The 14,145-nt window shown below is 34.9% G+C and overlaps 2 protein-coding genes across 2 annotated transcripts; one reads left to right on the top strand and one right to left on the bottom strand.

Moving 5' to 3' along the window:
• The first annotated feature begins 952 nt into the window (after positions 1–952).
• LOC142524269 (translation initiation factor eIF2B subunit gamma-like) lies at positions 953–5,351 on the top strand. The gene is made up of 13 exons (XM_075628168.1): positions 953–1,047; positions 1,157–1,252; positions 1,358–1,435; positions 2,665–2,745; positions 2,825–3,044; positions 3,122–3,180; positions 3,510–3,559; positions 3,655–3,742; positions 3,844–4,104; positions 4,204–4,299; positions 4,489–4,593; positions 4,821–4,937; positions 5,008–5,351. Exons 1-13 carry the CDS (start codon positions 982–984, stop codon positions 5,080–5,082), a joined length of 1,392 nt encoding a protein of 463 aa, XP_075484283.1. The 5' UTR covers positions 953–981; the 3' UTR covers positions 5,083–5,351.
• Positions 5,352–6,342: 991 nt separating this feature from the next.
• Positions 6,343–13,941, bottom strand: LOC142524260 (protein DGS1, mitochondrial-like). Its single transcript, XM_075628158.1, is given in 14 exon segments — positions 6,343–6,754; positions 6,958–7,058; positions 7,611–7,721; positions 7,976–8,099; positions 8,174–8,202; positions 8,249–8,348; positions 9,236–9,325; positions 9,815–9,915; positions 10,736–10,930; positions 11,877–12,038; positions 12,181–12,318; positions 12,708–12,911; positions 13,003–13,117; positions 13,510–13,941. Coding segments are annotated over 14 exon segments (1,989 nt in total). The 5' UTR covers positions 13,908–13,941; the 3' UTR covers positions 6,343–6,633.
• Positions 13,942–14,145: the final 204 nt, after the last annotated feature.

The following is a 14,145-nucleotide window of genomic DNA, read 5'->3' as shown; positions in this document are numbered from 1 at the left end:
TGGACTAAAATGAAATTTGACAAATTATGGAGGAATTAAATTGATATTTGAATTGTTGAAATAAAAAAATAAAAATAAAAGTATGTGTTGAAATTTAAAAATAAAAAACAAAAGTGTAATATTAATATCGTATAAAGGTAAAGTAGGAAGAAAAAATTGATGTCTTTTTTAAGTGGTTAGCATGATGTTCTCATCTTTAATAAAATAGAATAGACACTAACAGAAAGATAAACAAGAAAAAAAAATATACAGACTTAAAGACCAAAGACCAATTTCATGAAATCAGATCTCTTTGTACAAAAATAAGAAAATGTTGGAAGATAAATGGAAATGTAAGCTGTAAATTCGATTTTTTTAACGTTTTTATATTTGTAAGGAATATCAGGTAGTTCCTCCCTATGGGACCTGATTCTCTCCAAAATAGTTATTGTTTTTCTCATAGTAAACATGCTATCATTAACAAAGCATTTTGGTTGTAAAAACATTTTTTTATCCATTTCTGGTTGATTTCAAACCATCGAAAAAAGTAGTGCTTGAACTATAAAGTCTTGATGAACAGAGTCGAAGCCAAAAAAATTCTAGTATTTTGAACTAGATAATCATAAAATACAAAATAATTATGTAGCTTATGTCTATCGATGTTATGATTTTGGTTCGTCCGTTGGCTCTTTTTTGACAAATCATAATATGACATGTATCGTTTGGAGACTTTTTTGGGGGGATTTTAATGAAATATGCAGTTTTACATTTAAAAAAATTATTTGATATAGTCGATTGATGAAAGAAATTAGATAAAAATTTGTGTGAGGTGTTCTCACGAATTGTATTTTATAACACATATCTCATATTTAAGTTATTCATTACTAAAAATAATATTTTTTATTACGAGTATTGATAAATTTTAAGTGTGTATTTTTTAATATATGAATTTGGAAATAGAACCACAAAAGAGTGGTAATCTGAAGACGAAGTGTGGGGAGAATGGATTTTCAAGTGGTGGTGTTAGCAGGCGGCTATTCTAAAACCCTGGTCCCTCTCGTTTCCAAGGTATCTTCAATGGAGTTGTGATGAAAATCCTGTAAAAACGTCCGCCTTTTTATTTGATACTATGTGGCTTTTTTCATTCAATCCATTGATGTCGGAAAAATATTTGCAGGAGGTGCCGAAAGCGCTGCTGCCGGTTGCGAACACGCCGGTTCTGTATTATGTTCTGGAGCTTCTTGAGCTAAACGACCTCAATAATGCCATCGTAGTGAGTATTTCTTCGTTTGTTCTGGTGGATTTTCTTAGCTGAATTCCGTCTTAATGTGTTTCTGAGTGGAGAACACTGAGGTTTTGTTTAATTGAATTGTTGTAGGTTGTTGAAGGGGAAAGCGCTGCTCTTTTAATCAGTGCGTGGATTTCGAGCACATTTGTTGATCGGTTACAAGTTGAGGTGAATTCAATTCTGTTTGATTTCGAGTCGATTGCCATAGTGTTTAGGTTCATCCGTCGTGTAGGTGATTTCTATTGAAGTATTAAAATGTGATGCTAAAGTGCTAAAATGAGGCTATTGGTTGTTGGGGTCCAGAATAGCATGAAACAAAATTATTTTCTGAGCTAGCGCCAGTACTCTTGTCTGTTCAAGGTTGCTGTTAATTGTTAACTGCCACACTGGCTACAAAGATGGGTGGCATGATAAGGAAGTTGATTTTTATTGTAACCGAGGCAATCGACAGTTTAATATTTTTTTTAGTTGAATAGCACATGACCCTGTAATAGTCACTTGATTAATGGACTGTCAATGAATATGATCTTTGATAACATCTTTATACATGGGATGTGTTATCTTACAACATAGGTTTTCTTTACATGTTTTTTAGTTGAGCATAGACGATATATGTCATCTTTAATTTTATGGATTTCGTCCACGTGCTTCAGGCATACGGTGCTTCAAATAAATATATATTGAACTCATAGCTTCACAGAAAATCAGCAATATTTGAAATTTATATCCGGGGGATCTGAGTATTTTTTCAAGTAATTAATCAATTTATTTTAGTGAAAATAAATTGTTCGACACGAGTGAAGGTATAGCTTTCCAAGCACGTAGCTTGCTATAGAAATCTGAGTGAGGGTAAGCCGGATAATGCACATCTTAGAAACTCGGCGACATTATGTTGAATTTTGTTTGCCTGTGATTTCCTAACAATTAGTTGAACAGATTTTTGTGAATTTGCATTCATGGGCCTACTCAATTCATGCTTTTTGCTTCATTTCTAATCTCTCCTCGACCTGTAAACTATATGGTTCGGATGACAGTTTTGTTGTGCTCACAAATTTCCTCATGCTTCTTGGGAATAATTTGGCAGCATGGTAAATCCAAAAGTTTAGTTTCTAGGTCTGTCACTTACAGTTTACCACTGGTTTAGATTTATCTATTTAGTGGGAGTTCCATTTTACTTGAGCTAAAACATATCTTGTTTACATATACGCATGGGTTTGAATGATGTCTAAAACTACTCATCGTGCTACTGAATGTATTGATATCTATTTTATGTAATAGGTTGACATGGCTTGCTCTAGTTTAGTCTTCTACTTTTTTCTGTAAAAGTGCTCAAACTTGTGTATTGAATCTCTATTCTTATGATTTATTGTAACTTGGTTGGAATCTAATTGTTGCAGGTAATCGCAGTTCCCGAGGATATTGGAACAGCTGGTGCTCTTAGAGCTATTGACCACCTCCTGGCTGCGAAAAATATCTTGGTTTGAATTTTTTGTGTTATTTGCAATTCTCAATTTCTACAAGCGTTCTGCTCCAGCAATAACTTTATCCCTTTTCTAGGTTGTGAGTGGTGATCTGGTATGTGAAATACCCCCTGGGGCAGTGGCTGCTGCTCATAGTCGACATGATGCTGTAGTTACTGCAATGCTTTGTTCTGTTCCTGTCAGTGGACCATCGGATTCAGGCTCATCTGGTGCTAAGGACAAAGCCAAGAAGACAGCGCGCTATAATATTATCGGACTGGATCCAACAAAACAATTTTTACTGCATATAGCAGCTGGTAAGATGTTAAATTTAGAGGTTTAATTATGGTAATTTTGTTTTTCCATTACACGACATCTTTGCAATATGTGATAGGAGCTGAAGTTGAGAAAGATATTCGAGTTCAGAAGAGCATCCTTCGAGCTGTTGGCCAGGTAAATGATTTCTTTATTTCACGGTCCTCCTGTATCGACCGATTAAGAAAATCAGAGGAGATATGCTAGGGCTTGGCCATCTATATTATTTGAACTATGAACGCTGGGCATGCTGGTATGCCTAGATAAAGATTTATCTAGAAATCATGATAGTGGACATGAGATGTTCAAACTTGTTTTTTACCTTTTCACCGTCCAATTGCTTAGGGTTGGGTCACTATCCTTGTACATCAATATGAGCTACCCATAATGTTATGCAAATATTACAATTGTGTTCTTTCTGAAATGCTTCTTTTTCTGTCTCACTTCTTCCCTTCTCAACAATCCAGATGGAAATTTATGCCGATCTAATGGATGCTCATATGTATGCATTCAAAAGGTTCGAGGTTTTAGTCCACTGCCCCATTGTTTGTTGTTCTTTTCTCATAGATTGATCTTCTTCTATTGTTAATTAATCACTTGAGTTTTTTACAGATCTGTTCTCCAAGATATTCTGAATCAGAAAGAAAATTTTCAAAGTTTGAGGCGTGACGTGTTGCCTTATCTTGTTCGGAGCCAGCTGGTTTGTCTTCTGCCTAGATTATTTTTTATTGACAAGTGTGTTACTTTGGTGCCTTTCACTCAGTTATCATTTCTTTCTTTTGGTTTTTGATGAAACGCCAGAGATGTGAATTATTACTAAGTGGAGTGCAATCAGAAGAAAATGGCAATGGTAAGGATGCTATCCAGAACAATAAAGCAGTGGTATCTCAACTTCTGGCGAATGCATCTGCACCTGGTTTTCATGATACCTATGCCTGGGGTCCTGATGGTTCTGCTCCTATTTCAAGAAAAACTCATAAATGTTGTGTTTATATTGCCAACAAAAGCAAGTACTGTTCACGCTTAAATTCCATTCAGGCTTTCAGCGACATAAATCGAGACGTAAGTTTTCATTGTTTAAGTTTTTACCTGACACTTGGTTTCTGTTTTCCTTTGAAAGGAGTTATTTTTAACCTCATACTACATGATTCAATGGTGCAGGTAGTCGGAGATGCAAATCACCTACTATCAGGCTATTCTTTTTCTGCACAGAACAATATAATTCATCCTTCGGCTATACTTGGATCTAAGACTACTGTAAGTTATATAGTCTGAAATTTATAATATTTTGCATGTTATATGTAGTTATGCACATTGTGTATGTTATTGCTTAAAGGTTATTGATAGATATGTATAAATGTCGAAAGACTTGCATTATTGCATAAATAGTTCTGGCTAAATTCCAAGTGTTGTTTATACTCAACTGTTCAGTTTATTTCAATTTAGGTCGGACCACAATGTATGGTAGGAGAAGGTTCGCAGATGGGCGATAAATGTAGCGTGAAGAAGTCTGTCATTGGCCGCCATTGTCGTATAGGTTCGAATGTGAAGGTACGTACGTAACAATGTTTCAATATTAAAGCCCAAAATTAATCATTTTGCCACAGTCCATGACAGTTTTTTTTTTTTAAAAAAAAAACGTAACTGGATGTGCCTTGAACCAAAAAACAAATGGACTGCGTAAGTTATAGTCTAGCTCAAGTGAATTTATTTATATACCTTAATCTTTATTGTATCTGAACTCTACTGTTTTATTGACCCCCCTGTATAATTTGTAGATTGCGAACTCCGTTGTCATGAACTATGTAACCATTGGCGATGGTTGTTCCATCCAAGGTTCTATTATCTGCAGTAATGTACAACTGCAAGAGCGTGCCATATTTAAAGATTGTCAGGTAAACCTCTTCGTGTAGATTATCAGTTTTTGCTTGTGTTTCTTGTTACATTTCCACGTTGTTGATTTAGGTTGGAGCGGGATTTGTGGTCACCACGGGTAGTGAGTACAAGGGGGAATCCTTGGCTAAGAAAGAAAAGCAATGATGGATAGTTTCCTAGCAGTTCTCGAGTGATAGAAGTTCTTAGATCATCATATTGCTTACCTGTCTGATTTGTGGGTGATACATGCTCTCAGTGTCTCTTGTTCTTGCTTAGAAGGGAGGTTATTAACACCAATTTTGTTTCACATTCTTGAATTGTCCTGCTTAGGAGTTCACCCCTTCAGAAGTAGTTTTGTAGGGTATTTCATTGTACAAATAGTGCGTTCAATTCCTCGATTTGTTTTGGGGTTAGAATGTTGTGACATTCGTTTACCTTTCTTCTTCCCCTTTCATTTGTGTAACTATAGTGGCATTTTTTTGCTTTTAAATGTTAACAAATTTGATTTGAGAAGATAAGTTTTATGAAGTTAGCAAGCACAATTCTAGAAATTCTAATTCCAAACTGAACAAGTAGAGAATGGTCGTACCTTATGGCAGATTCATCTTAAAAGTTTAGGGACATACGCGAGCAACTGCTCGATGGTTCTTTGCTTTTTGACACAAAAGTTGAAGTGGCCAGTGTAGTAATTAAGCTTATGAACTCTAGCCTGAATTGGGAAATTGGTTCTATTTTTAATAATTGGTCGTGTTTAGAAAAGAAATGAACATGGGGAAATTGGGAATCCGAAATCTGATTCGAAATTGTATGATCGAGGAGATTCTAAAAGTAGATTAGGAGAGGAAATGATATCATCATCTCTATAAATTACTGAAGCATGCTAATTTGGGTAGAAATTGAATTTGTGCTTTCGTTTATATTGAAGTAAAAAAATTTAGCTCGAGAAGAATGGAGTGAGCAATCATCCGATATTTAAGCTCAATTATTAATTCGTGTATTAGAAATGTGTGATTTTATCATTTTTATAAAAAAAATAATTCATTTTATTTCAGAGTATTTTACAAAAATTCAAATATATTTGAATTCTCTATGAAATACGATTAATTAGTATAATCCATAAGATCGTAGTAAAAAACTTGTATGAGACAGTCTCACAGGTCGTATTTTATGAGACGAATATCTTATTTGGGTCATCCATGAAATAATATTACTTTTTATGCTAATAGTTAATTTTTATTGTGAATATCGATAAAATTGACATATCTCACAGATAAAAATTCGTAAAACCGTCTCACAAGTGATCTACTCAAGATCGTATTTCAAATTCAAAATCAGGTAAGCAAGGCTAAAAGACCTATATTTTAGAATAAATTTTGTTCACGTGATTAAAAGTTTCTAATTAACCTGTTACTATAACAAGAAGAATTTCCAAACAAACGATACTAGACATTGCAAGGTGTATATCTAAATGTAGACAACGAACACCCTCTAATTCTAACTCAATGAAGCTAAGATGGCCATGGAATGTTTCAAAAACCTTAAAAACGATACAAACATGACAACAAAATTTCGCCGAGAATCATGTGCATGCATTTTAAGTGAACTCAATGTCCTAACGGTACAATAATTTAAAAGACCGATGAGGCAACAAAACTTTATCCAAATGTTAACCGCATCCATTTGAACTGAGCAGGATTCTCATGGCATCTTGTAAAATCACTGGCGTATAGAGGATGGAAGCAAGCAGTCATACACACCCTTCAACTGCGACATAATATTGAGCTTATACCCAGTTTGAAGACCTGGATTTGCCAAATCAACAATGTCCTTTCTCAAACTGAGGAGATAACAACATAAGGTTAGCTATTAGTCAACAAACCAATCAGTCCCGCTAAGCTCCCTCTCCCCTTCATTTCTTTCCTCTACTTATCTTACAAATTATGAAAATGCAAAAAGAAAGAAGATCAACCATTTCAACGATAACGTGTTAGAGAAAGATCTGGGGATATCACGCAAAACTGAGGTCTAAAGGAAACTGACCATATCCATTCACCAGTGGATTTTGCCTGCCTCTCCACTGCACAGTGTAGGGAATCAAGAAAATACAACACCAGACCATACATGCATTTAGCATCTTTTTCCTATAAAATTCATCAATAATACTTTAGAAGTACTTCCAGCACCTATAGATAATTGAATTATGAATGCTTTGAAATTTGAGCGTCACATTGTAACTAAAGGCATAACACAAAAAATTCTGGCAGAAACTATTCTAATGCAATATGTGACTTCCCTTACAAGCAGGTGCAAACAGCCAAACACCTCCATAAATGTGATATGCAAGACAAAAAATTTAATTAAAATTCCAGCTAGATGTATCTTATTCTTATAAACATGTAAGAAAGAATATTTGTATATGTCCCATAGTGAGCATTATCATTATTAGAAGTGACGCAAGGAAAGTTATCTTAAAGGAGTAGGCTCCAATTATATCGTCAGGTAGATATCGTAAATACACGTTCAGTGTATGGAAAATACTCATGTTTGATTTCATGAAATACAAGTAATTTGTTGGTTTGGAAAGACCTTGATCTGCCGTGTTTGCTCTAAAATAAAACTATAGTTTGTTAAATTATTCTGCTGAGTAAGCAAATGTGTTAGGAAGTGTAACAGTCAATGATGAAAATACATACTAATCCTTGATCTTCGCAACGCTGAAGCTGCACAATAGCTCTCTCAATTTCCACTAGCAGTAGCCTTCTCTGAATACGAGCAACTCTTCCTCTACCTTCAGCTCTAGTGTCCTAATACAAGACAATAAAAAATCAAATTACTAAAAAGTATCATTTCAGTTCTCATACACAACATGCATATGATAATTCTTCCAATGTTTTTTTACTTATGCTGCCATGCGTTAACTAAAGAAGAGTTATTCTGAAAACATATGCATTTATATAGTTTTATTAGGGGAAAAGCATATAATCAAGTGAGCAACCTGATAATAATTTCCGGATACAAAATTGGAATAAGTCTTACTGCATTAGAGTAAATTATTTACCTTTTTAAACCATGCACGCACCAACATGGCTAGAATGAGGGAGAGAAAAAAAGCCGGTAATGCAGCTAAAATTGCAAAGTTAATTTCGTTGGCTCTCAAGATCTGGTCAAGCTCAAGCATTGCTCTGTCATAAAAACATATATAAGGGACAACTTTCAAGCAGCCAAACATTATTTAAAAGATATCAGTTTAACTCACTCGTCAATGTCCAATTTTAGCTTCTGGACCTATTGTAAAGAAGAAAGTCATATCATGCAACAAAACAATAACTACTGTTTGCCACTAAAATCAGGTATCAGACCTGGATAGAAGAGCGCGGACAAGCTCTCCACCCACAAGTCCCTGGATTGGATGCATAAGTTCTTTCTCATACCTGAATAATAAAATTTTCAAGTCCTTTAGTATTTCATTCAGCAGCAAACGGTCTCCAACAAATACAACATAAAGCAAATTTCTGAATGCTTGTGGACATGCACAGATACAAAAAGTTACAAGGTAAAGACACCATTATCACATTGTCATTGTGATGACCACATCAATAAAAAAGAAACTTTCAACTTTTCTAGGCAAATGCTGGATGATATTGCTGAATTCAGATCACATATGAACTACCACTAGTTCTTTTACTTGAATCTTCTTCGAAATGCTTATTACAGATGCTATTAAGTAGTCAGGTCAGTACCGTTCATTTCAAATTTTGCAAATCACAAGTTTTCAAGCTCAAGTGATGTGCATTCTCATGTTTTATAAATAAATGTTCATGAATATTTATAAAACAGCTTGAGTACTCTCTAAAAAGTTTGTTTGACAACAAAAATATTCAAAATAATAGTTACTGGAACACAAACCATAAACCAGTAGGTAATTGAGAAAAATCTACAACTTATTAAAAAAAACAGTAGGCTCAAAATATTAGAAGAGACAATATTGAAACCTATGCTGACGCAGCGTGTTATTGCTCAACATTGATGAGAAAAAATTAAATAAAACATTTAGGCTATTCTATTCATAAAATAGATTTTTGACATAATGGTGACATAATCTGTACACTTGCTTTACAACACAATAATGTCTCAAAATTGGAGTCAAGCAATTAAAGTTTACACACACCTCAAAAATAAAAATAAAAAATATATGACAAATTTTCCAAGTTCTGCCTGTACAAAATCAGAGCGTGTTGTGGAAAATGTTTCTAGCAAGGAACACCATAGTTTAAAGCCATAATAATAAACATTTTCACAGACCACAAGGAAATTTTACCTTGTCATTACAATCTCAAGCATTTCTTGATCAGAAGCATTCTTCGGAAACTTTTTTCCAACTGTCTGCTCACTGAAAGCTAGCAACATTCTGTAAACAGAAAGCAAGTACAAGTGGATGTAGGTCAAAAGTGAAAATGTTTGGATGGCATAATGATTAATGCAATAAATAAACCATGAAGGTCGGACAAAATCAGATTCATGCTAAAAACATCAGATTCATGCTAAAAACAGCATAGTAAAAAAGAGGATGGCAACAGGGTTCTGCAGCTCTATCTGAGAATCCCAAACCCTCATGCATAGCAATGCGATTGATGAAATTACACATGCACTGTAATGTGAAAAAGCCCCATGCCGCATAAAAACAAATCTCTCGCACAAGAAAAACAGTCTAACAAAGTTGAGTAGATAAATATAACAAAAAACAATTCAACTTGGATGGGAGCATCTTGATAAAACATTTTGTAAAATTATTGCGAATCCAAACACTTTCAATAAGGGAATTAGGATGTAGCTGTAACATCAGAAAACCTGATAGCAGAAATTCATCTCAATGGCTACTAAGTATTCAATCAGCTACCTATGTAGAGAGTCAGCAGTCAATTGAACCTCTGCACGTTCCATCACACCTTTTTGCCTTTTTCTGAAGGTCTCAAAAAGCTCGTCTCTTATAGAAAGAATCTAATTTTAAAATGTAAAGCAAAAATTGAATTTAGAATTGTGTAAAAATTAGAAGGATGGAAATGAACACCAGTAATTAACCACCCAAAAAAGGAAAAAGAAAAACAAACAAAAAGTGACTTTTGATAGCAAAAGCAACTAAGGGACATGCAATGTGAAACTGGCAATTTAATGTGCAGATAAAGAATAAACGGCAGCCTCAGAATAGAATATACAACAATTTCACTACCCATAGACACACAAATGGCATTTATGGATTGTGTTTTTCATATGATCACTTCACAACAGAGCCTTTTTTCTCCATAACAACAAAGTCTCGTCATATTTTCAATTGTTGTATTCACTCCCTGTGTCAATGTAAATCACATTGCATTCCATTTAATGCAACAACAAGCATCATCATAAGATTGAGTTACATTATAGTCAGCTTCAATCCTATGCGTAAACACTCTACCAAAGCATCACAATCCATGATACTAAAAAATTTATGATTGGCCATGCTCCATCCATTACTTAATCTTACATCCAAAGTCATCGATCACTCCAATATTCTTGACAGATAACTTAAATCATAGCACATTCATAACTGAACTCGACTAGAAAATTATTTCTCTTTATCTGCCAGATTCTTGTTCTGGAGGTGCGAGACCTGCATTTTTGTAACAGGCCAAAGTTTGAAAAAAATTTGAACCAAAACTCATTCAGAAACATCAGCACCACTAAAAATTGGGGAAAGGAAGCATATCCAACAGTTCATCCTGCATTTAGCAAAGAAGAGATATCAGCAATACTAAGGTGGAGGCCCTTCAACAAATCTTACCGGTTGCTCCACATGATCTTTCCAAAAGCTTATGGTAGAATCAGTTGCCTCACGAATCCAATTGTCAATGTCAGAGCTTCCCATCAACTTACTGTGGCGTAGAATCCATATGGAACAAAAAGAAAAGCCCAATGCCCCACAGCTATATCGCATCCAGTACATAGTTACTTTCTTCGGCTTGGAGTGTTTTGAAACCTAGTTGGATCGAATTGTATGCATTTGTAAGTTGACAAGCTATTAACTTCCAATAAGAATGCGAGAAATATTTTATACCCTCATGTCTACAAGCTACTCACTCCCAATGATATTGCAAGGAAACTTTTACATTATGATTTCAAAGGACTTGTGCTAGAATCAGTTCAAATGTGCTAAAGATTGAAATTTTGACCTAACTCAATCACAAAAACTAGATCAAGGGGTGAAGATTGTCCAAATCTATATATACAGCTTCCAAGAACTTAATTCAGCCGATATGATACATTTAACACAATCCCTCACGCCTAGGATTGAATATCTGGAGCATAAATTATAAAAGATCGGGTGGCTTACAGGGCAGTCCAACACATAATGGTGGGTCTGAGCTCTGATAATATGTCAAGATTGAGACTTGACCTAACTCAATCCTAAAAGCTAGTTCAAGGGGGAAGATTGCCCAAATGACTTAATCCAGCCGATGTGGGAGATTTAACATCCAGCGAATGTGGACATTTAACAAAATGTTACCATGCCGCATCTTAGTCTGTCTGAATGGATAATGCTGCTGATATGGCGGCAGGAACAAGTTTAGGCACCATACGCCATCTTTATTCATATATAGATATGAAACCAGACTATTTGTAACTCACTTCTAAACTTTCAAGTTCTGATGCATACAACAATTATTTGAATAATTCAATAACAATTTCAAAATTCAAAATCCTATGGTAATTGTTTCCTCAGGTCAAGAGTATAGCAATACCACCTAAAATATAGCATTACATTAACTTGCAGACTAAAAATAATTTGTCAGTTAGCATCATACATTAAGTCCTAGAAGATGGTGTCTGCTTGCAACAGAATATTGGAGATCAAGAACCAATTAAAAGATGAACACGACTAAGTATTATTCACATCAGCAAAACATTTATGGAATAACTCTTACAAGCACCGATAAATAAGAGTTCAATCTGTGTAGATTCTCATAAATCAAGTTTATTGCATCTCTTGTCTCACAATCTGTCCACTGAGAACCTTCTTGGTTTACTTCTGGAAGTTTTGTAAACATCAGAGGGACAGAAAAGCAACCATCAACAGATGAGCCACTCTGCATGCACAGTCACAGGAAAAAATTGGAAATCCTTAATTTGATAAATCTTTTATTATCTATCAGATGTGTGACACATACAACAGATCCGCACAAGGAATAGATGAGAAACAATATTTCAATAATGAAACATATCCGGTACCTGACGATTGGCATGAAAATGACCGATAGATGCCTCCAGTTTAAAAAATATATCATTGATAGCAACCAATAACGTCGGCAATGATTTTTCCAAATCCTTGACCAAATCCTCTCCAATTTTGTCAACCTCTACATAAACCTAAGAATTTTAACTGGTGATAATAAATATATCTTGATGGCCAAAAAATAGATAAAAAAAAACAATGTATATCAACTAAATTGATTCAAAGTGGACAGGAAAATAATTTAATTTTGTTCTTTATCAGCATGGTGTAGGTCCTAGGTTTCTCTGATAATGGTAGGAGATAGTACACCAAAAACGAAATTGAAATCTTCAAATTTGCTATCTTGATAAGGGAGAGAAAAAATTTCAATTAGATTTTGATAATGTAGATTTCTATCTAAAAAAGAAAATTCAATGACTACACTGGCAGAGGAAGCAACAAAAGGTTTACCACTGGAGAACTTCTGAAAAAGAATGACTTCAACGGAAAATATAAAAATGCCTTCAATCTAGAAATAACAAACCTCAGCCAAAAACGTAGCCAAAAAGTATCTCAAACTGGTCAGCACATGTATCCTTTCAGATATATGAGAAGAAGCTGAACTATAGAGATTTTGCATTCCAGAACCATCAGCAACACAATCACGTATCAGTTGAACAGAACCACTAATGAAGGCATAAGGCCCTCGTTCACAAATCATAAAGTATGCTTTCTGAACATCTGAACTCTGAAACATGAAGTTACATCAAGCTCAGGACAAAATGTAACCCAAGCAAAACAATAGTGCCCACCGTGCCAATAACGTTATTCATGCTTACCTCAGCTTTGGATTGCCAAAATCCTAAATTCTCCTGGATGCTTCGCAAATTTCGAAGTGTGTGCTCTATAATATCTTCCAGTACATGAAAAATTCTATGCCCTTCGGTTATAGCACTGCATGTTGATTATAAATATTATCCACACTTGCGCACACAGTCACATTACATTTGCTCCATTTGACCTAATATAAAACAACCACTATGATCCTGCCATTTACAGAGCTAACAGATATAAGAACATGTTTTACAGATTCGATAATTTTCTAGCATTGGTGAACAAGAAAGTTTCCGGTAACACAAATTCTCACACGATACAATTTAAATATCACTGTTCTTCAACTGAATTCAGTTATCAAAAATTACTAGGAATAGGTGATAATTCAATATAAAATGCAAATGAAACAAAAAAAAACTGCTCTGCATTTAGCGAGTGGAAAACCTTGATGTTATCAGCTCAACCAAAAATCGACAGAAGAATATTGATGTATAGTCATCATAAAACCTTACACGGAAGATCGATCGGGTAAAGCAGCAGCAGCGGTAGGAGGTAAAGGGAGGGGAAGGCAGGTCTTCCGGCGACCTCGTCCCGAGTAGCCATATATGTTGGCAACTTTTGAAAGAAGAGTATTGGTGCAGTTGATCGAAATGGGGAACAAGGTGCGTATGCGGTTGTATAAATATCTGGAGTAGAGAGAGAATAGAGCTTTCAGGTCATTCGACGGCAACGACGATTCGTTCTTCGCAGAAACCTCCATCTCTGCAACGCCAAGCTCGACATATGGTGAGCTTTCTGTTTGGTAGATGGAAATGAAATTGGAGTTTTTGGGCCACATAACTCGACCATTGGGCCTGTAAATCAAATTGGGCTTTAATTTACGAAGTTTAGTTAAAACCCACAGCCCCATATGCTGTCCCTTGGATTTGACAGCAGAATAGTTTTTCTGCGTCCGAATTTTCCGATAACTTGCAGGATTGTCTTTGATCTCGACGACGAAGTCGATAATAGTTAAATTAGATAGGAAATTCTCTTTTTATATATATATATATATCAAAGTTATCATTATTGAATATAATTCTCAAGATGCATGCGATCGATACCCGCATCGAATATTTAGTACTTTTGCATTTACAAAATTTGACTTT

Source organism: Primulina tabacum, chromosome 2 (assembly GCF_025594145.1).
Source record: "Primulina tabacum isolate GXHZ01 chromosome 2, ASM2559414v2, whole genome shotgun sequence".
Classification (NCBI taxonomy): Eukaryota; Viridiplantae; Streptophyta; class Magnoliopsida; order Lamiales; family Gesneriaceae; genus Primulina; species Primulina tabacum.
The sequence above is the reverse complement of the archived record's forward strand: the minus strand, read 5'-3'. Positions and strand labels throughout refer to the sequence as shown.